The following is a 23,966-nucleotide window of genomic DNA, read 5'->3' as shown; positions in this document are numbered from 1 at the left end:
CAAAGATTATCTTAAATTAAATGCAAGTTGACAGATGCATATCTTCCTGAGCAGAGATTTCACAGGAGTAGATTTTTATTAGGCAGTTCTGGATTGATAGAAAAACAAAGAGGACCTGCTGGAACTTAATGAACATTTTTGTAATTTCCTGTTACATTGCTTGTTAAGCAAGTTTTCAAAGCATAGTTGAGATCAATATGTTATATAAAAAGCGCAGAACATACTTTTTAGAGAAATTATGCACAATACTGAATTGCTGTATGGAACCAAACTACATGTGCAACGGAATTGTATTTTTCTAACGTCTGTCCACAAATTATTATTAACAGATGTTTGAATATGAGATGGGGAGTCTACAGGTCTTTTTCAAGAGTTCCTTTGAAACAAGAAAGTTGGTTTCTGAATTTCAGTTCGGCCTTTCTGGGAATTTTTTTGCATAATATTGTAGTTGTAAATATGACATTCTACATCTGAATTACCAAGTATTGGTCAACTACCATGTAGGAAGACCATTTGTGTTTCTTATATGTAGTTACACTATCCAAGAGAACAGTTATCTTAATACAGGCTGGATTATTGACTATATTAGGACCTGTTGTAAGATAAAGATGGAGCAACCTGCAACCAGGCATACAGAGCACATATTAGCAGCTGAGGCAATCTTAATTGTGTTACTAAGCAATATATTTCTTTCCTGGGATTTATAAAGTTGCTACTGGGATCTCCATCCCCATCTTTTGTTTAAATCCTTGCTGTTGTGATGGCCTTCGTATAGGATACAACACTTAAAAGATCAGTCATTTTATAGAAATCCCTGTTCACCTCTGCAGGCAAGGGTTCATGCTTTGAGTCACCAGTAGTCTTTCATCTCTTTATACTGCTGTTAAGCACTGTGTGATGGGATGATTGGTGGTAAGGATGAAGGGCAAATTTTCCATCTATGATCTTTCACAAAGATATTAGCCCTCAATCTCTAATTCAGATATCTACCCAGTTCAATAACAGACTTTCATATACATCAAGCTATTTGTCTCCTGAGTCTCTTTCCTAAAACACACACAATGCTCTTCACAAAATAAAACTTTGTAAGTGCAAGTGGTAAGGACATTATCCTTTCATTTAGACATTTCATTTCCTTTCATTTAACCAAATTGTTAAGACCTAAATTGACTTTTTGTGCCATTGCTTCAAGGACTAGGAGACCCAGAGGTCATTCAAGTGGATTTCGGGATGTGTAAACCCTGCTTAAGAGTTGAAGAAAAAATAATATTTTTCTTCAGGCTTGTTCCGCTTTGTCAGACAGAAACAGCATGCTGTTGCCTGCATGTATATTTTCTAATCACTTCCTAATTGTACTTCCAATTGTGACACTAATTTTAACAGGGCTATTTAGATACTAATTTTAACAGGGCTATCTTGAAATTTCTTTTGCCACCTCCAGCTAATTAGGTTACTGTTTATTAGTCTCCAGCATAGAATCTGATTGGATCATCACTGGAGAAAACTGTTTATAAGTTACCATTGTCATTCATCAAAATGTGCTCAATCAAGTTCTTTGACTCTCTATCTTATTCCAAATCTTGAGTCTTGTGGTCAAGATACCAAATCCTGGTTTAAGCAGCTATGACATTTTTGTCCTATAGCAAGTTCAGAAGCGGCTGAAATAAACTAGAATAAAAGAATTTTGTGTGGCATTTGAAAAAAACAATCTAACTCATTGAGACTGGACACTTTTTTGTCATCATAGTATGGCCCAGGACCTGACCTTCATCTCCTTCCCTTCCTTTAAGTCCTTGCACCTGGACAAAAATGGGTGGAGTTTTTCTGGTTAAGATACATTTCTTAATTTTTCTTATTTTTGAGTTTTTTTCCTTGGTTCTGTGTACTGGATTTTTAACTTTTTTAAGTCTTAGATTGTCTTAAGAGGACTCAGTTTAACTTCAGTACTTTCTCAGAACATCATACCTTTCTCATCTTGCTTTTTTTTTTTCTCCGCCCTGTGTTTTTAAACTGTGTCTGTTTCTTCTCTGGCTTTACTTTCATCCAGTCTTTTGCAGCCACTACTCTTTCTCAGAAATGGTCCTTCTCCGTGTCTCCAGCAACTTAAGCAACATCAGTAACAACTGGAAAATGATTCTGTTTCTGAGATCTGTAGAGTTGTCATCTGAAACTACATGCGTGTAAAGGATTATTCAGAGGTTTTCAGACAAGGAATTGTGGTTCTCACAACAGTGCAGCCCCCTCTCCTACAAGTTACCTAAGCATGTGGGGAGACACTTCCTGAAGTTACCTACTGGTGAAGGAGCAGGTGGATTGTCACTAGGGAACAGGAACGTTACTTTTCATAATTTGAGATCCCTTAACGAGTGTTATCCAGGTGCGCATGCACTGTCCATCCTCTTTCCTCTCTTCTTTATTCCATTTTTTAATGGACTTTTTTAGGTCAGATTCTGGGGGTGGAGTACCTGAAGGACACGTAGATTGTATCCATTGATGTCTCTAAATGCAGCAGAGTGCATGAACACTGGTGTCTTTTGATATATGTATACTTTCAGTGAATGGGCAATATATCTCAGGGAACCTCCAGTTGCAGATAAGTAACCTTCCTTTACTGGAATGAAGAAGAACTGGCAGAGTATGGTTTTAACTTACTTTTGTTAAAGAAACAGTTCTTTCTGTTCTCTACACCTTTTTTTTTTTTTAAAAGGCTGAAATTTGCTGACAAGTAATACAAACTTAGAAATATTACTTTTCATTCTGAGAGTGAAGGAAAATCTACATCTGTTTGTATTGATCACTGGCTAATGATGAATGTTTTAAGCAGTGACCATGAGGGTAACAAACTCTTTCAGAAGTTTAGCTTTGTGGAGTGGAATGCAAGAGAACATTGGTGGGTGCTGCTCTGCAGCCAGGTGATGAACATCTAAGCATCCATGAGGAATGCCTTCTTGAACCCTTGACAGACAGGCCATGACATTTTCAATGCTCTGCTTTACATAACAAGCTTTTTATTTTGCTATTCTGTGTATTTATAAATGTATTTTAATGTATTCCATTCTTCTTGTGACTCTAGCTCCTGCTTCTTTAGAATCTTCAAGCAGTATAGAACAGGAAAAATACCTACAAGCCTTACTGAATGTGGTATCCGTCCACTGCAAAATGAATGGCAGTAACACTCTCACTGTTAGACCAACAATTGCTCTGTCTCCAGGTAAAATTGTTTTATATAGTGCTTTCTGTGGTTAAGTTGAAGAGTGAGTTTTCTCTGATTTGGAGTTAGTTCAATGTCCTATATGAATTCTGTTGTTTCTTTATTGTTACACTTTCCAGATAGCTTCTTCACTCTTAGTTTCAGTGAATGTTTTCCGTATATAAAGTATGTTTATAATCTTTCCTAAAATACTTTTCAGTATTCTTAATCTGACCGTAAATGATTATCCACCTATGGGTCATAGTTTTTGGTGAAATTCACTTGGGTATGATAGCCAATCTTGAGGCATTAGTAATTTATTACAATTCTGGAACAAATAAAGTAATCCAGAATGTCAAGATGCCAAAGATTTCCAGGGGTTTTTTTATATCCAATGCAACAGTTACATTATATAACAGAATCAAAAGCAAAGATGAACTTTAAAGTCTTTTGTTACAAATTAAGCGTATTGAAAACTGTATATTGAATAAGAGATTGCCAAATTGAAGAGAATGCAAAATACTACTCTATTTTATATGAGAAAATACAAGATTGCAAGCTCAGATTCTACATGAACAGATACGCTACTTAGCTGCAACAGCAATGGAAGGTAGATAGGCATTTTCATATGTGTTACATACTCATAATGGGCTTTTAATGTCATTTCCAAGTAGAGCTTTAATTGTAGTGGAAACTCTTTCAAAATACACTATTTGAGTTATCCATATGTGGAACCATGAAGAAATGAATCCATGTTTTATATCAGTTGTTATGTGATGAAATCTGGTAAGGTTTATATGAAGGTAACCCCAATGTCTTAGAAAGAGGAGTATGTGACTTGAAATTGTGTCTGTCTTGTCTTAGTGGTAATTGGCCTAATGTAGCCAAACAGTGGCTTTTCTTGTAAAATAACACCATTCCTAAAGTGTGCATGCTTTGCTTCATTTATTGTAAAATATGTTGATTGCTTAGCTGTATCTAACATGTCCATACTGTTGCCAATGTATACATCTGTCTTTAAAAATAAATCTGAAGAACAAAATTGGCAAGAATTAGCTGTATTGTGTGAAAAGGGGCATTTTATCAGTTATGTTAAGTGTTAGTCTGAGTAACACTGTAGTTTTTTAATCTTCTATCTTTTTTTTGGCTGACTTTAGGCACTGAAAGGAGGGCTTCAAGAATGTCTACTGTGTTTAAGCAGGTAGTGCCAGGACATTTGGATGTAAATCTATCCAATAGCTTTGCTCGAGGAGGTTAGTAAGACTAGCTCAAAGTCTATTATTTGAAGTAATAAATGATAACAAAATGTTAGTGAAATAAAAATTATTACACTGCTAACTGATTCATTACTCTGTGAAACAACAAAATAGAAATTGCAGATTAGCCTCAGTCCATAACATTATTTAAGTATGTAATTTCTGTCTAAATCCTTTACTTACCATTGAAATAAAGCTTGTTTCATGTTGGAAATTAGTGGAAAATTAAGCATTCAATTAGGAATTATGTTTCTGAATTCTTTTCTTCATCCATATTTTTAATTTGTCTAAAATGTATGGGCTGAAAATGCGTATTTTATATCAGGATTGAATGCAATTTAGAATCTCCAATTACAGGTCATTTTGGCATTTGGCTGAAGATTAGCTGATGCTTCATAAAGTTACAAATAATCTGTCTGAATAATTTTACTCTAGGTAAAGGAGGGAGTTATGTGGCCAGGCGTAATAAGATACAGTGTGTTCTTTGGAAATAGTTATTCTTAGATACAAGGGCTCATCACTGTGATTTCTACAAGAAACTTTCATCCTGTGAAGTAGATTTCAACTACTTTCACTCTTCTAGTCTGATGAAATCATTTTGATTTTTTTCATGTGCAATACATGCATAAATTAGAGCATCACATTCCTTAAATACATGTTTGTTAGGATACAGATAAATCTGTTTCCCAAAAAGGAGCATTTTATATTTCATTTATTACCTTTTAGCCCTGAAGGCTCCTCTTACAGTTGTTTCTAAGCATCTAAAAATTGCCTTTCTTCCTTTTCGATACCTCATCTGAAATTAGTTAGACCTACTTTGACCTGCTGAGGTCCATTCCAACCTAAATTGTTGTGTGGTAGAAAAACTGTAGCTTCATATAGGGAAGAATAAAACAATTTTGTAGAGAAAAACTTCCAAAAGAGAGGGATGAGATTAGAGAAATGATGGAAGGAAGAAGGCAGGAGGGAGGGAGAAAGGAAAGAAGAAAGAAAAATATGCAGAGCTTCATAGAGAAGTTATGTGAGAATTATAGCAGAATGGAAGAGAGGAACAGCAGTTAAATGGTGATCAGCAGAAGATGGAAAATTCTGTGCATTTTCATTAACCATAGTATATGCAAATTTCATATATGAAAGTACTGTTTATGTTCTCTGCTCACTGTCTTGATATTGTACTACATGGACATGAAAAAACAGTGATTTTAATTGGATAGGTAAAATGGCTAGGGACCTAAGAGAACAGGAGTTAATAGTGTCTGGAATTGTTAGATAAATTGATGGCTGTGCCCAGCCTGACTTTCACTGAAACAGTGAAAATGCTGGGTAGCTGACAGGAGACGTTTGGTTATGTTCCGTCCCCTCGTGTTGGGACAAAAGTGCCAACAGTGCAGTGGTGCTGAGGGGCAGTGAAGGTGCTCCAGATAAGTAAGGGAAAGCTTACTGGCTGACTGTATGGAAGTTGTCTTTTGAAGATAAAAGGATTACTGAAATAACTATTGCTGGTTTCTGGGATTAGAGTTTGTGGTAAGTGTGATAGGATGAGTTTGTTGCTACTCAGTGAAGAAAAAAGGAGTCTAAAGGCAGTGTTAGGTCACAGACGTGTTGTTTTGTTTGACATTAAAGTCTCTTGGCTGAATTTCAGCAGTAATCAGGAGGAGGGCAGAGAAGTTATCTTGTGTCTTGCTGGATTGATGCCACACCTGCTCTATATATCTGAAAGGTGTAATTACAGCCCAGTATCTGCAGTCTATTCACAGTTCAGCCGGATACATTTGCTGAAACCTAAGAATGTTTGACAAGTACAATGGGAGCCCTAGTGAAGGTGAGAAGTTGACAGGGTAAGAGAGAACAGGGAAAGGAAATATCTCGCTGCAGAGGAGTGAACACTAGGTGTTTTTTTAGATTAGAAGAAACTCAAATACACAAAGTATATAGAATCTCTAAAATTATTGTTCTCAAATAGATTGATTCACGTGATTTATTGTTGCAAAGTTTTTTACTACATTTTTACTGCTAGTTATATTTCACATGTGAAGTAGTGTCACAAGACTGTATACAGGACCAAAAACACAGGTTTTTGGTCGGCTGAAAAAAGAAACATTCGCAGGCAGTCTAAAAATGGTGATTTCTCTCTTTTTCCTATTCCTAAGAATAACTCAAAAAGCAAGAAAAAAGGAAAAGGGGGAAAAAAAAAAAAAGACAATTGAGTTAGCTAGTTACTTTATCATAGCAAGCAGCTAAGGATTAGACACTACAGTGTACAAAATACAATAGCAGTATTTTTGTAGTTTTGATTCTGGATCCCTCTTTCTTTCCTTGTTTTTATTCTCTCACATACCAGAGCTCAAAAGGCAAGTTCGGCTATGATACACCAATTGAAAATGACATTTTCTATTTTTTGTGCCAGACAATGTATTTTTAATACACATCCTTTTAATATTTAAGTTAAAAGATATGTGCCAGTACTTGAATAGTATTTCTCATTTTTAAAAATCATCACTGTTCTGAATACTCATCAGTTGTCCTGAATATTTATGTCCTTGTCGGGTATCAGTTTTTACTTTATCTGGAACATTATAACTAAGTATTTGCCTAAAGCCCAGTGAAGTTGCTTCTAATCTGAAATATTTGACCAAATACTTATATTTCATAATATATTTTCATTTTTGGACCCTTTTTTTGGCAATACCTTGGTTGATACCTTTTATAAGAATTGTAAGTTCACTCAAAATACATACCTTTTCTTCTTATATTACTTTATAAGTATAATGCGGTTCTACAGAACAGCACTTCTTACCAGGCATTGTTGTGTAATTTAGTAGAATAAAATGTTTTCTCAGTATGATTTGCTGCTGTTGGAAAAACATTAGGATATTTATAATTAATAAATACAGAGTCAGCTCAGACATGTATTCTAAAAGCAGAAGACATTAACACTTTCAATATGTTTTAATGGAATATTTATATTAAAGGAAGTTGCTTGTGTTGATGTGGCTCTTGAGCCTAAAATATACCCTCTGATACATAAATAAGGCTCCTACAGAAAATGAGAATATTTGCAAGGGGGGAGGAAGTCTCTTTGTGTGACAGATACTACATGTTTTCTAAATACATACTTTTACACAGTCCTTTAAAAATGTTTGTAGGTATATAGAACTAACATCTTGCACTCTGATGTGATTTTGAGGTCCTTCAAATTATGTACCTAAAATAGACTAAAACATTTTTTTAAAAAAAGCACTAAGGTTGGGATTTTTAATTAAGCTAACTTTCAGCTGGAGAGAAGCTTTCAATAAGGTATTCAGCAGAATGATTTAATTGTTACATTTCCTTTGGTATTATAATTGTGGAAGAACACATGATGGCTGTGCTATATGTTTGAAACTATTCCAATGACAATGAAAATTACTCCTTTTTGATAAATGGGCACTTGCTTCCCATTTTATATTGGTTTTCTGGCTTGATTGATGTTTTGTCTTGTGATGACTAAGATTTGTGCTGTCTGATAAATCATGTGCTATAAAGAAATTCAATATATACTAGATCTTTGGAAACTAATAAGTAACCCTTTTCTTTTCTCCTGCAATGTGTCTCGCTGCAATGTGCATTCCATTCCTCCTTCTTCTGTCTTAACTGTTATCTACCAGTGCTTGGGTACAGAGATAAATGTTTCACTCATTCAAATTCCAAATCAGCAGCTAAGGGAAGCATCCATCAAGGTACTGTATTCTGTGTCCTGAAAGCACATTCTTTTCTACCATCTCCATAACTACTACAATATCTTAATACGTGCTAAAGTGATGCTGACAGAAAGCTTTGATTCTGCAGTAACAAAATTTTGGGGTTTTTAGTTCAGTGTTCTGGTTTTGTTTTGGGGTTTTTTGGCCTTTGAATGTATGATGCAGTGACAGTGATTAGTCACACGCTTCTCCACGTTATTCTTTAATAATGTTATGATCTAACACGGAGTGATATGTAAAAAATTTTCTGTGTGAAAATTTTAAACAGAAAAAAAATAATTCTGCCAAAGAGCATTTAGTACTCCTACTGCTTTAGTAAAATAGCTAAGAAATACTGTTACCTAGTCAATTAACTTTCTTTCCAAAATTACTGTTAATGTTAGTGAACAGCAAAAAATTGATTTCTGCCAAATTAGAAAGTCATAGTAATAGCAGTACATGCCAAATAATGAAAGCTAGATACCGCTAACAAAAAATAAGATAATGGGCAAAATTAGAATAGAAATATTATTGTGCATTTTAATCACTGTTATCCATCACTGGTAAACATGTTCATCTGCATGTTTTTGTAACCAGTTTTGTTGGTTTTGATGTGCTACAGGCGCTAATGATGGCCTGCATTTGTAAAATGCTAGAAAGTGACACACTGTATTTTTGTATATATTATCTTTGGGGACAGTTGTCTGTGTTGGAGTTAGCATTTTTTCATACCAAATGAACAAGAAATTATTTCTCTCGTTAAATGTTTCCTGTAATTTCTGCTTGCTTGCTAAAGTCTTTATTATTTTGTCTGTAGTAGTTGAGATGTGGAACAAAAGTTTATACTGAACATACTGCTTTACTATGTGAGATATTTTATAAAACTGGCTGTCTTTGGAGTGGAAACTCTTTAAAACTGTTACCAAATCTTAAGTTCCTAGCCAACCATTCTCAGTTACTCCTATTCGTTTGCTCACGTCTAAGACTAGCAGCCAGACAGGCAGACAAGCTAAACTGTACAGACAAGTCCCTGGCGAGGATTACTGTACAGAACTATTCTTTAATAGAAACATAATCCTGCTTCTAAAAAAATAGAATAAAATTATTTTGCTGGTTGAGCTATCTCAGTGGAATTTTACTGTTATCTGCAACTTTTTTTCTTCTATGCAAGAATTGTTAACTATGCATATTATTGGATTTTCCTGAAGGGGTTGGAGGGGGTTTTGGTACTGTAGTATCTAAATTTCTACTATTACGAGGTATTTCTGGTGCCTCTTTTGGATACCTTGCTTCACAGATTTATGAACAAGAGTCTCTTCTGATAGTATGATTTACTGCATATTGGGTTAAAGAATTTCACACTGCCATTTGAATGCCAAATTTAGTATACTTTAAGGGATTTAATTTTCAAGTAGTGCTATTTATATTCAGAAAATCAAGTACCTTTCACATATGTCACATTCGACACACAAAAACAGTCTCAAAATCATGGTTATTAACTAAAGGACAAGAAACAGAAAAGTATTTAGTAGTTGTCTTTGCTCCTGCTAGTGCTAAACAGGCCATGGCAATCTGGTTTATCTCTACTTTGTCTTATGTTGAAATCACAAAACTTACTGAAGCATGATCAGATCAGAGCATGTCTGTGTGCTGTAGGAATTTCCTCCTCTGGAAGTGACAATATAGCTGCATCAGCAAGTTACAGTATGCAAACTGAAAATGCTGTTGAGAGACAGAGGTTATCAGGTTGGTACAATGCCATTCAAATATTGCTGTGCCGCTTTCAGATGCAAGTCTGTGGTTCCACATCACACTGCACTGTTTCGAGCTCATGTTGTTGCTAGTTTTGGGATATCTGTACCGTGCCCTGCCTCCAGAGTAATGGCGATCTTACTGCCAGACCAAAACTGTAAGACTGTGATCTTCTGGGCACACTTCTCTCTACTCACACAACTGTCCTGTCGTCACATCCAATAGAATGCAGTCATGAAACACATGAGTAAAAAAAGAACTTCCTTAAATTCATTTTCATTTCTAATAGTGCATTAGACATGGACAATTAAAAACTAAAATTCATGGCATTCTGCATTTTAATCATGGCATTTCAAGAGTAAATATGGAATACTTTGTCCTGAAATGTAATATTTGAATTGATCATCCTCATGTACATTTTGTTATAGTCATAGAATCATTTAGGTTGGAAAAGACCTTTAAGATCATCAAGTCCAACCGTTAGCCTACCACTGCCACAGGCAAAAGGAACACAAGATTTCTGAGTAACAGAATTTTAAGGGATACTATATCTGGTTTTGAAGAAAGTATTTATATAATATTCTTAGTAGTTAGACTTTCAAAATAATATGCCTTTGACAAGGAAATACGGCAGTTTTTTATCCCTGCTTCTGAAAAGAACAACACTAGCAATTTAATTTCCATACACTTAAATGGACCCTAATTACTTGCAAGTTGAGAGTCATTTTATCATTGTATTACTGATATAATAGCAACCATTTTCTCTACAATAAAGTGCTGTGCAGAGTTTGATTAGTATCTTAGGTTAAATGACAATGCAGTAGGATGTGTTTGACAGTTTTTGTTATGAAAATATTTCTTTCCAGCACATGCTGTTAATTATGTCCTATGAGGGGTGCAAATGACATGTTTAAGCACTCTACTCTCCAAATTATTGTTTAGCATATGCCTTAATGAGTATGATCTCCAGTACCTCACACAAAGAGATTTTTAAATATTTTTCGTCTTTATGAAGGTGTGTGGGCAAGTCTTCGTTCAAGCAACCGTTTTATCAACACTCCGACGCCATTCATTGATGTTGGTGCAAGACTTGCAGGGAAAGATAACACCAGTTCCTACAGTAGCAGCACTTTTCTGCAAAGTCAGCTTTTGAGACGGCAAGCAGCCCTCTATATATTTGGAGAAAAATCTCAGTTACGGGTAATGGCTTTTTTTTTCATGTTAACATAGCTTTTATTTGGCTTGAGTTTAATAACCCTAATGTTTTTACAAAACAGTAAATAATATTCTAGATAAGGCAGATGGATAACTCTTATGAGCATTATGAGGTATAAACTCTTATGAGGATTATTCCTATACACAGAATAACAATGCTGTATAATTCGGTGGGGGCTGGGGGCATGAAAATCAAGCTCTGTGGCTATATAATACAACAGAGTTAACATAAATTAAAATATACTAAATTATCTGAAAGAGCAGTTAAAGATCAGACTTAAACTCACAAAATTTCTGTGAGTAGAGCCCTATTTGACACTGTTGGTCAAGTGCTGATGTCTGGTAGAGCTAAGAGATACAAAGATGCATAACAGATGACTAGAGGAATGGAATAGCTTTTGTACAAAGCAAGAGCATTCAAATTGGGAAAGACATGGCTAGGAAGGAAATGTATTGCTAGGCAACAAAGCGTCCAGCAAAGCCTTCATATTTGGAAGTCACCATGTCTTTGCTGTCTCAACTACCTCCCTGCATTGGCTTTGCAGGGAGCAAGGGCAGCAGAGTTTGGCTCTGCTCAGTGTCACTGCTGGAATAAAGATGAATGATGGGACTGTAGGCAAATGGAGTGGGGCTGGTATAGCAGCAGTGGAGCTTGCTGCCCCTTTCAGAGACTGTTCAGAGCTATTCCAAGGGAAGTGCTGGAGTTCTGTATCTCTAAATTCTTGCTTTTAGAGACATGCTTCATTACACCTAAATACATACTACTGTACTCATTCTGCTGACTACTCATCTAATGTTCAGCTGAGTCGTCATCTTGGTGATTTCTATTTTGGGAAACATGAAACAGATTTATTTGGTAATTTAAAGTGCAATTTTATTTTCCTGATGTGTTGAAATATGTTATGAAGCAAATGGAACATTGTTAGTCAGGAAAGTGATTACCAGAAAAGAAAACCTTTGTTACTGTGGGCAGCACTTAAACTCACATGAAGCCAAATTGATGTGAATAAGGCCAACCCAGAATTCTGGCCATCCTGATTTGATTACATGAAGAGGACCGTGATGTCTATGGTTTCATACACCTTTTTGGATAGATTTTAATATTTTAAATGCAGTTGTCTAAGAAACAGGTGTCCTCTACAGTAATTCTTGGTAGTTTTGATTTTTTTCAGAAAATGTTTGAATATTATTTTTTTTAAATCTCTGCATTCAAAGATTGAAAAATCAATTGTTTTCTATTTTCTTATTTGAAATGTGAGCATACATAAAATATTATGTGGGTTTTTTTAAATATATAACTTCCAAAAGCAGTTCTTGTAGTAGGAAAATACATCAGTATCCAATTCTTTCTGAAATTATGTTATATCAGGAGATGGAAGAATCATGCTGTTTCAGAATGATAAATCAAAATTCTTTGCAAATTTTGTTTCTATTTTGATTTTTCTTTGTAATTTCAAATGTTCCTTTTACATCTTATTTGCATTTTCAGTTGTATTTTTAAATCATGGCTATATAAACAGATATTAGTTCTAATTGGCTTGCAAATTCATTTTCCTTTTGGTTTCTTCATTACACATTGGTACACAAAGTAGTCATTTTTAATTAGTTAGATTTCATTTCACGTTCTATTGCTTTCTAATATCATTAGCATAACAATAATTTGCAGAAATGTCCTGTTAAGTCTATGATCAAAGTGTTCTGATTTAATATAATAAAGCATAAGAATATAACATAAAAGACAGAAATTTCAAAAGTAAACATCATTAATCATTATTAGAACAAACTGTTCTTTTGAACAGTAAGAAAACTGTTCATTCTCCTGCAAAATTTTTCAGTTTTATTGAGTTGGCATTTTCATTTGCTTTTCTGGAGAACATTCTTCCCAAAGTTTTCAAACAGGTCTGTTCATATCAATTTTTCATCTTGTTAAGTCTTCTTTTATAACCATAACCCCCAGAAGGCTCTGGCAAAGGAGACACTTCGATGAAAAGAAATACAGGAAAAGTAATGCAAGAGAAACAATTACATAGAATTAAATTGCCATAATCCAATAGTAACAGTTATTCACGCTTCTGTTTGTTTGATTTCTTAAGGAATGATAAGTGAAGAGTTCAATCATGCATCTAAAGACAATGTAGTAGAAACACCTTTACTCTGCTGCTTTGAAATGACCCTTTAGACCAGTTGTGCAAAAAAATGATGATGTTTAATGTATCAGCAGTCACAAACTAGGTGGGGATAATATGTTATTGCTTGGTATGGATTAAAACATTTTTAATATATTAGAGCTTACAGGTTTTTCACCATTTTGTTTTGTTTAATAATACAGTTTTAAAGAAGATGAGTCATCTCTGGGCATTTCTAAGGAAAAGTGTAATGTGGTATCACATGTAAGAATAAAATTACATAGTGATTAAGAGATTGTTTCAAACTTTCTCCCACTGATTTGTATCTAGTCTATAAGACAATTCAACTTTTGTTTTTGTATAAAGAAATCTTGTTGATTTTTGATTATGTAGTGTTTTCCTAGCTTTTGTTAGCATCCTGTTAACTTAGAATTTGCAGGCTTTGTAAAGGGCTTGGCAGAGCATGCATTACTGATGTTGATTCATATAAGGACCTGCTTTATTCTGCTAAGTATCATGTCACATAATTTGATGATACAAACAGAAATATATAACATTTTAAGGAAAATGTGCTCTTTTTTTCAATTGCTTTTATCATACATGATTACAACGTAGCATTCTAAAAAAGCAAGTTTGCTAGTTGAGCTATTGAATTTATTTTTGAACCATGCCAAAATGTAAACAGAACTAAATCTGGGCTTTCACATTCCTACATTTTCACTTGGCATCCTGTGAAACAGCTTAATGAAGATTATTTGCAGACCAAGTTTAATTCCATGAAAGAGCAATTTCTGAAGAAAACTGAAAAAGTTTGCTGTGAAGGTCTTCAGTGGTGCTTCACACATAAGAATTGTTTTTCGTAATAATGTTCTCCATATTATCCTTTTCATGATAGTTCTTTTTATTTCAGTTAGATAACTTGATCTCTTAATTCAGTCCTCCTCTCTTATTGCTCATTTTCTAAATGCAGTAAGTAAAACAAAACATGAAAATTTCTGACAGGACAAACCTCACATACCTCTTGGAAATTATATCAGGTATTCCCTGACTGCTATTCTGTGTTGAGCTAGGTACTTTAGACAAACAGCTGTCTCAACGTGCAGTGACTGCTTTGATGAGTCAACTAGTTTGCAGTTTTGAGGGTTCTTTTTGGATTTGAGGGTTACTTTTCTTCTGCTTCATTGAACTACTAGAATCTGTCCTACACTGGTATGTCATCCATACAGTTGTTTTATTTATTTATTGTTAATTTGCTTAAAAAATCCTAAAGGAAACGCATTATGTTGTGTGTAAAGAACTCAACAGATTTATCACTCAACTTTGGTTTTTTACTACTATTATTACTATAGTTATTAAAAATATGACTGGTGTGCAGTACATTCTGCTGTTATGAGTAGTAGATAGGTACTTTATTATGGTACATTTTGCAAGTGGTGTAACGATTTTTATTATCCTGAGCAGGTGTTTAACTAACCAGATTTTTAATTAGGAATTGAAATATTTAGCAATAAAGCAGGCAAGACTTTGAGATTTAATGAGACTGTCAGTGAAAAATATGCTTCCTTTTTAAGTTATATCTGCTGTTGTCCTTTTCATACAGGGATTCAAACTTGATTTTGCTTTGAATTGTGAATTTGTTCCTGTTGAGTTCAGTGACATCCGACAGACAAAGGCAAGCTTTAAAAAGCTGATGAGAGCTTGTGTTCCCAGCACTATTCCTACAGATTCTGAGGCAACATTCCTTAAAGCACTTGGCGAGTCAGAGTGGTTCCCACAGGTAATTTATATGACAGGTACTTCTAATAATCTATATGCAGTACTGCTTACATAAAATAAATTTCAGGCTCTTCTGACAGAGAACTATTGTGTTCTAACCAGCTGTTCTTCTTTGTTCATTGTAATTATTTTGCATACTATCAATTCTGTCATTACATAAGCATTATTATTTTAATACAATCACATTATTTACAAATGTGGGAGGCGTTTTTAATAACATAATTTATGGTTTACGACATGGAACACGTACACTAGAAGAGATTACCGTTTTTTCTGCCTATATAAATTTACGGTCTTCGTTTTAACTGCTTTTTCTTATTCTATATATTTTAAAAATCAGCAAAAAGTATAGAACAAGAAATGAGCCTTTTGATTTTAACACAGATATTCTACTCTTCATATGTGTTCCCACCCAGAATTTCCATATGCATAAGTACTTAATGAATAAGCTAGCATCTGTTATCTGTTGTGGGATATGGGGAAGTGTTTGTGGGGGAGAAGGGATTGTGTGTGTGTTAATCTGTTCTCTCTGAATCTATTCCTTTACTTTCCTATCTGATATTCCCTTACATAAAGATTAATCAAAGAAAGGCAAGACTGGAAGTAACTTTGCAAGATTTAAATTAAGAAGGATGTGGGAAAGTTGGCTCTTTGTAATTCTAAAACCATTTTAATTATAGTAAATGTTTTTTAACAGTTGCATGTTATGTTTGGAATCCTCTGCTGAATATATTCTTCTCAAATGCAGTTAATCATAGAAAACAGAATAAACTCTTACACTGATTTCTTAAGAAAGAAATACATGTGAGTAATACAGTCATTTTAGTAATTACGCATCAGAAAATGTACTCCTGGTTGAAATGTGCTACGTTGCAAGGAGTGGCTTAACTTCTTCACTTGAGGTGTGATCACTCCGTAGAGCACATAGGAGCTGGTCATTGCTGTGTCTGGCCACCACGTTCTTCAGGAAGCGAAGAAGTGGGAAGAGCATGAAGACTTGAATCCCTCATCATGGGAACATTTTCAGTCACAGGGTAGTTGAGCAACTTGATAAGTGTAGATAAATGAATTGAATGTCACTTTGATGAAATAAACATGTCCCTATAGGAGCACGGAGATCAAAGGGAGATTATAACATTGGAGGAGTTACCCTCTTTTGGCAAATTTGAAAGGAAAAGTAATAGTGTATCACTCTGCTCAGGACTAGATCATAATGTCAGACACTAGCTGTGTGACACTTAAACCATGTTTCTGTGGTTTAAATCATGTTGTATGTGACTTATGTTATAAAGTTAATTTATGACCAATTTGACGCATTTTCTGCTTTTCCTGTGAAAGAACATACATCTGTCATCTTGGAAATGTGAGGGGTTTTATTGTATTAAGCTTTCCTCTCCTGGGCAGTACAAGTTACACAGTATTGATTTTGACACAGTGTAGGCTAAATATTTCTTTATAAGGATGTGAATACATAAGAAGAAATTTGAAGTGCTGCCCTATCTTCTGATTTACAAATGGTAAAAATAGTATTTCGCATTTTTTTTTATATGGAATCTGTATAACCAGATTGCATATCAGTTTATTCATTAAGGACAGCAAAAAACAGCCTTTCTTCTATTCTACTGCCTAAGGATAGAACAATAAACAAACTGCTTGGTTTTAAAAGCAGTACTCTTTTCAATCTTTTCCCATTAAAAATTGCTGGAAAATTAGTTTCTTTTGTTTTTGAAGTAATGGCTATGTGAATGTTCAGAGGAATTAACTCTTTTTCATCACAATTTCCTTGGTAATATTCATAGGATTAGGGTTTTCTTAAGAGGAAAAAAGCAGAGTGCCCTAAACAAGGATGAATTTTGTAGGGTTTAACTGTTGTTTGGTTGATCTTTTTTCCTCTTTATTTTCCCCAATTTAACTTTGTTCTCCCTGAGTTGCTTTCCTGTGCCTTCTGGACTTTCTGAACTTACTTTTTTCCTTGCATAAATAATCTTAGATGTCTACTGCCATCTTTTCTTGATTTGTTTTCCTATATTGCTTTCTTGCTTCTTTTAGGCTTTGACCTTTCCTACTGCTGCTATTGGTTGGATTGTATGCGGTGCTCTGCAAAGAGCAGTTTCCTTCTCCTGTAAAAAACGGAATTACTTACATATTGTCTATTATGTTGTTTACCAAGAATGCTGTCATAATATGACAAAAATGGTAGAAACATCATGTAGATTTTCCTTTTAGTAATAGTAGTGTGAAGTCTCATAGTAAGATACAATTCCTCAATTTCACCTGAATTTTTAAACCTGCTTATACCTACCGTGTTTGATTCAATCTCATTCGAGTCCATAACCCTTCCCAGAGAAAGTAACTAAGCCACCTGCTCAAGGAATTTTACTATCACTGCATGATGAATATTAGAATGCAAATAATGTGTCATCTTTCCATATGTTTTAGCCAGTCTGCCCAAGTATAAGAAACACTCTTTAATCTATCTAAACTATTTCCAGATTATAGAAACAGGATTTTTCTGTGTTTGTTTTTAGGTTTGTGGTTTGTTTTTTCATAGTTATTATTATTTTTCAATTCATTATTTTCCGATCTCCGTGGGACTGAGCATTAGAAATACTATCTTGTAAATCTCTTACATGGGTTCTCCCATCAGTGTACTTAGTGACTTTATGGAACCTTAACATTTCACAGAGTATTATTTTAGTGTTAAGCCCAGGATGGAATTTCTCTACAATAAATCTGTCACATGTGTAGTTCCCCTGTTGTAGTTCAGATGAAAATCCTGAGACTGTTAGATTTTATAGCTTTCTAATCTGTTGGATCAATGCATTTCTCTGTACTATATGTAGATTTCAGGATACATATTTTAATATTAAATATGAAAATATTTTATTTATTGATACTGTCTAGAAATTTATCTTAGACTTGAGTATGTTACTTATTTGTAATACTTTATAGCTTCACAGGATAATGCAGTTGGGTGTGATCATCTCTGAGCTCCTGGAAAATGGTTCTTCTGTTATGGTTTGTTTGGAAGACGGCTGGGATATTACTGCGCAAGTAAGCTGCTGTTAAAACCTTGAAATAGCTAAATATTTAGAAAAAGGACCAGGCAATACTTTTTTATGCAAGTGATTGATCATTTGGTATAACATCAATAAATTTGTGTTAGGGCAGCAGAGAAGAAACTAGAATACATGAATCCTTGCATTTATTTGCAATTTACATCATTAAAGGGTCCTTAAAATGAATTTGTTCCAAAGGTCCTGATGGACTTACAGTTGTAAGGCTTAGATATAAAATCTGCATTACTGCACCTGACCATGTGTAAGAACGAGTGCTGAAAGTTGCCATAACTGTTCATTTATTTTTGTAAACATAGTACACTTTAAAGTACACTTTAAACACAGGAGGGAAGGAGAGGAATTCTTTCTCTTGCCATTCACTTCCCATAAATGAAGTCAGGAGACCACACGCAGGGAGAAAACTAAATTTGTGCCAAAGTGGCTGTAACTCCTGCTGCAAGGACAGATCACCACAACAGATAACTTTCTGAAACAAAATATAAATTAGGTGAATGAAGACCCACTGCCTCATTTAATGCATGCATTTTGTCCATGTGGTTGCTTTGTAATTCAGAAGATCAACATAGATATCAATAATCCTAGTAAATAAGAACTTCATGTGCAGCCAGCACCCTGATACCAGGTAAACAAACCCACAAAATAATGTTAACATAGTTATTGGAATCATTGTCAAACAATGAAGAATAGAGAAGGGGACATACCTAGCTGGAAGTGAAAGAAGTCTTTGCTGCATTTTAAAGTCTCCTGAGTTGCTATAAAAACAGGCTGAAGTTGGCTGGTGAGCACCATAACATGGCAACGCTGCAGAAACTCTAAAGTCACTCTCAGGATGAATTCTTTAACACTTTCTTTTCTGAGGTAGCCAGTACTATTTTACAAATGTTTATTATCATTATTTTATTAATAAAAGTGGTTTTATTTCAAATCTAATTTAAATGTGGTAAGCAGTATAATGACTTCCAAAGTCTATAGTTGCTCAGGTTTGACTTTTACAAATACCATAAAGCTTCAATTAAATTGAGGCTTTTTCATGTGAGACATTATTTGGTTTGTTTTATAAAAATACTTAATGTACATGGTAAAATACTTGTAATTGAGTTTATATGAAGCCTTTTATTTCCTTGAACTATAAACAGATTATGGAATATTTATATTCATTGACTAAAGTGTTCTCCTAACTTCTGGCACTCTTAATACAATATATCCTGTCTTGTGATCTAGGTAGTATCTCTGGTGCAGTTACTCAGTGATCCCTTCTATAGGACACTTGAAGGCTTCCGAATGCTGGTGGAAAAAGAATGGCTCTCCTTTGGTCATAAATTCAGTCAACGTAGTAGTCTGACTCTCAATTGTCAGGGTAGTGGATTTGCTCCTGTTTTCTTACAGTTCTTAGACTGTGTGCATCAGGTAAGTCAATCTCTGTCTAATTTTAGTTTACAAGAAGAATTCATAAGTAAGTGCTTAGATGCCACTGCTTCAGATGTTACAGATAATGGTTTGAGAGAAGACTAGTAACCCCTTCTCTAGGTTTTATTAAAGTGAATGGATTTCACCTCAAGAAGAGCTAGAATAGTTGCCTAGAGGAGACGGACCCAGCCACACAAAACAGACTAAGAGGGATGGTTGGCATTATGGATCTTTTAAGGTCATTTATGCAGAGATTTCAAATATAAGTTTTTTAAGCTTAAGACTGACTTTTGGCAGTCTGGAGTACCTTTTATTCAGAAGAAGAAATTGAACAATTGTTAGTACAGTGACTAGACAGTTTTTAATTCCTTGTTCTTGATGATGGGCTTTGAAGAGGCCTTGTACTCCATTAGTTCTGGAAACAACAAGCTATAAACCAGGAGATCCTGAGATGTTCTTCATTTTATATATACTGCATGTTCAGAAGATGATGAACACCAACAGTTACGCATGTAGGAAGTTAGGTTAAGAATATTACACTCATTTCGGGTTAATTCTAAAGTCTGTCCATTTCTTCATCTCAAACCAGTAAATATAAATGCTTTGCAGAGTCTCCATGTATGTAAAGACAATATAGGATCTTGCATAGTTCCTCTTGTACATATGTCTGTCTTTTCCCACTTCTCTCTTTTTTTCTCCCTGAAAAAGCTGAAAAGACTCCTGGACATTATTAACCTATATTAAAATTTATGGATGACTCTGTCTCACAGAAGATGACTGTTAAAGCACCAGCCTTCTTACTGGGAACAGACATTCGTAATGAATACTTGCATGAAGTAGACCCTGAAAGAGAAGTCAGCGAGAGACTTACTCTGCTACCTGAAGCAAAGTCCACAGATTAAATAACTTGCTAAGCAAATTAAAAACAACCTTTAGATATCTATGAGAGACTGATAATGAATAAGGTTATAAGAAGATGAGTAAAGACAAATGAAGAACATGTTGCAGAAAAGAAAAAATTTGTTTGTATCCCAGTATTAAACACCAACAGCCATCATTATTGCTGTCTTGCAAGTTAATAAATCAAATACTTGGAATTTAGTTTGATTCCTACAGCATTCCCCATTAGAAAACCTTAGAAGTATTTGTCACATCTCCTGTTTCATCAATCTGTTTCTCAAAGGCTGTGGTCCTCTAGTTAATTTTTATTTTATATGGGGAGATTGCGTAAAGAGAATCAGTACTGCATTTTTCATTCAAACAAGTTATTCTGCCCAATTGTCACTAACTATTCCTTACAATAGCATAAGGTTATTGCTCCTTTTCCAAAGTAGAAAAACCAAATTCTTATTTGCAGTGGCTACAACAGGACAGAATAACCATGTCTTCCAATACTGAAACCCATCTGCTTAGTGGTTCTTTCAATTTTGTGTGTAAATCATTTGTCTGGTGCTGTATTCTCTCTGCTGTCAGATGTCTTCTCCAAGCTTTAATGAGCTGACTGGATCACACTGTCTGTTGGTAGAATACAGTAAACCTACATTTGGTTTTAAGCAGTAGAGTAATTTTGAAGTGAATCCCTCCAGCATCTCTACTTACCATTTGTTGATGCTGTTTTGGTGCATGTGTACTAGATTTTTCTTGGAAGAATTTAACCCAAAACTTCTGCTTCAGGTATGTACTAAATGCTCACCAGCTCTTAAAAGGATCTGAAGCAAAAATTCATGACTTAGCTTAAAACTATGGGGGTCATCAATGTAATGGAGTCATCAACTCAACTGGACTAAGTCTAGTCCAAAGTAAAACAACAAATGTGTTGCAGCACCAGCTGCTTCTGTCTGTCTGCCTCTTTTGCTCTGAATTACTTGATAATGTAGACATAGCCTACATCCTGTTTCTGACCCTGGAAACACTTTGCTACAGTTTTACTGTAATAAATCTTAGAAAGTTGGCATAAAGAAAAGCAAGGAAATTATCCATGCATACCTGTACTGTATTTTTTTCTTGAGTCCAGAGATCACACAAACTTTGGAAACAAATGGATTATCCAGAACAAAGATAAAAATTAAATTCAAGGATTTTGGTTTATCATCATAAAATAGAATGTACCATGTTTTCTTCATGAAACAATTCTTGTTTTTTATTTAAGTTGTTTAACAAAATCTGCAGTTCTAAGAACATGAAATAATGGATTATAATCATCCTAGCTTTAAAAGTTAGAATGAAATTTAACATGGGATCAATCCCTGCCGTTAACAAGTGTCCAGTATGATTTTTGCCTCAAGCTGCAAGGTGCCCAAAATATTGCTACTATACATGTGAATAAGTCAAGGAAATAGAAGAACGTTGCCTTTGTAATTCATCTCACATAGTAGCTTTGATGCATGTCTTCTCTATCTTTAAGAGGCAATATAAAGTGTACAAGTTATTAACAGATACATTTTACAGAAAGATCTGTATTTTCTGGTTTTGGGTCTTAAGCTGTGTCCACATGCCCTGGTTGCAGCTGTATCAGCAGAAAGCTTACCTCCTGCAGGCCATCTGGAGCTATTCATCACTTCTCCTCTGGTGAAGATACTACCCTTCCAGTCTATTAGCTGAGGGGTTCCTGTGAACCTGTCTGCGTTTTCCAACCAAAATGGTAAAAAAAATTTGGAAGACCATCTTATTTTGATGGGTGTGGATTTAGAAGCAGTTAGGCAGGTCAATCTGAAGGAGGCAGTAACTTCTCATGAGGAAAGATAGGGCTATCTAGGGGTTATAATCTTTTCAGCCAGTGTTACCTTCAGCCAAGAAAGGGCATGGGAACATAGCTTTACTGCATAATCAGTGTAATATAGATAATACAGACTTGTCTGTTACTAGAAAAAAATCTTTAAGCTAAATGACTTACAATCCTATTTAGAATGCAACTCTGAGTAAGTTTTCTAGAAATAGACTTAGGAAGATCAGTCTTCAACTCATGATGGTGTAGTATTGACTTACCAAATTCTAACAGTATGGCTGTAAAGTCTAGGGAAATTACTTTGGAATTCAAATTAATGGTTGAAGTTTCATAGGAATTTACTATGAAAAATAAATTCACTTAACATTTGTACTTGAACATTTCTATTAAGTTTAATTGGTTCCTGTGCAACTTGTTAGATGACAGAATCCAATTGGATTGCAACTTGACCCTGAAGTGTAATGTATTATGATCAGTTTTAAAAAATTGCCTGTTCACTGGAAATAAACATTTGGTCCTTTCAAAATATTTTTAACCATTATAGTCTCAAATACTAGGTGCAGTAAGAAAGTCACCATAGAGCCAGTACATGCATTAAATGTCATGAGTTAAACTAAAGATACAAAGAAACAAATGAAGCAGTGATTCCTAAATTAGAACTTCATCATCTTGTAAAAAGTCATTGTTTATGCCAATATCTCCAGGTGTCAGCTGAATTATTAATGCAAAATCATTCTTTCACAATAGCAGCATCTGGCAGACACTCTCTCTGCTTCTAAGAAGACTGAGCTTATGCAAGTGATGTCAGTGCAGGAAGCTTTTCTTATTTTTTTTTTCTGTATCTATTTGGTAATCTATTAAATATAATTAAACCAGAATGATTTTCTAGAACTGACTTCTTTTAGGCTCAATCAGGAGCTCTGTTACAGCACTGTGTGTAAGAGGAGGTGAGTGTGCTACTCCCATGGTAGATGTGTTCAGTTATTCCAGTGTTTGCAGGAGTAGCCTTTTAGTGATTACTAGCACAGGATATTTTGGACTACTATATTTCTTATTTAAACTAAGTTAATATTGATATATAATGGGTTTACAAAACCAAAATATAGTGGAAAACTAAAGAAGGTTGATTCAAGTCTCAGATTATTAAATACATTTAGGAGATATTTAAGTTAACTGGGAACATGGTGATTTGAAAAAGAATTCTAAAATATTGAGTTACTCTAATCATAATATTAGAAACACCTATTGGTTTACTCAAGTTTTAAATGTTCATATCTTACGGAGATTAAGCATTTTAAGAGATGATATAGTTACAATTTTCAAAGTTACCCTGTGCATGTAGACTTATCTTCCTAGGTGGTATGTGTTGAAATTGTAAAGTATAAAACATTACTTCTTGAACTTACGTGTAAATTTTGAGTATATCCCTTAAAATCAATAAATTAACAGAAATGGCACCAAACAGTTATCAGAGAGAAACCAGCTATATTTAACCTCAACCTAAGCGGTTACATTGCCTACAGTAATAAAAATCTGTCCTTTATTTTTAATTGCTTAAATTAATACAATTATTTTCTCCTCTGTTAAATTTCTAATTTATCACTTCTGATGTTGGAGCTTTTTCCCCTGATAGCTCAGCCATGTTTTAAATTTTGCAGACTGCACTGCAGCTAAACTAATCATCAATAATAGTAGTCACTTCACCTAGCTGTGGCATCTT

At 34.5% G+C, this 23,966-nt stretch overlaps 1 protein-coding gene across 1 annotated transcript in view; it reads left to right on the top strand.

The window, feature by feature from the left end:
* Positions 1-23,966, top strand: part of SBF2 (SET binding factor 2) — a gene marked incomplete at its 5' end in the record, with an annotated part of 57,127 nt that overhangs the window by 15,259 nt on the left and 17,902 nt on the right. Inside the window, 5 exons of the mRNA XM_009700417.1 lie at positions 3,074-3,211; positions 10,933-11,117; positions 14,859-15,035; positions 17,987-18,088; positions 19,336-19,521. Coding sequence (XP_009698719.1) covers positions 3,074-3,211; positions 10,933-11,117; positions 14,859-15,035; positions 17,987-18,088; positions 19,336-19,521 — 788 coding nt within the window. The remainder of the gene's footprint in view (positions 1-3,073; positions 3,212-10,932; positions 11,118-14,858; positions 15,036-17,986; positions 18,089-19,335; positions 19,522-23,966) is intronic.

This window comes from Cariama cristata, unplaced genomic scaffold, assembly GCF_000690535.1.
Source record: "Cariama cristata isolate BGI_N322 unplaced genomic scaffold, ASM69053v1 scaffold16565, whole genome shotgun sequence".
Lineage (NCBI taxonomy): Eukaryota > Metazoa > Chordata > Aves > Cariamiformes > Cariamidae > Cariama > Cariama cristata.
This window is presented reverse-complemented; position numbering and strand designations above follow the sequence as displayed.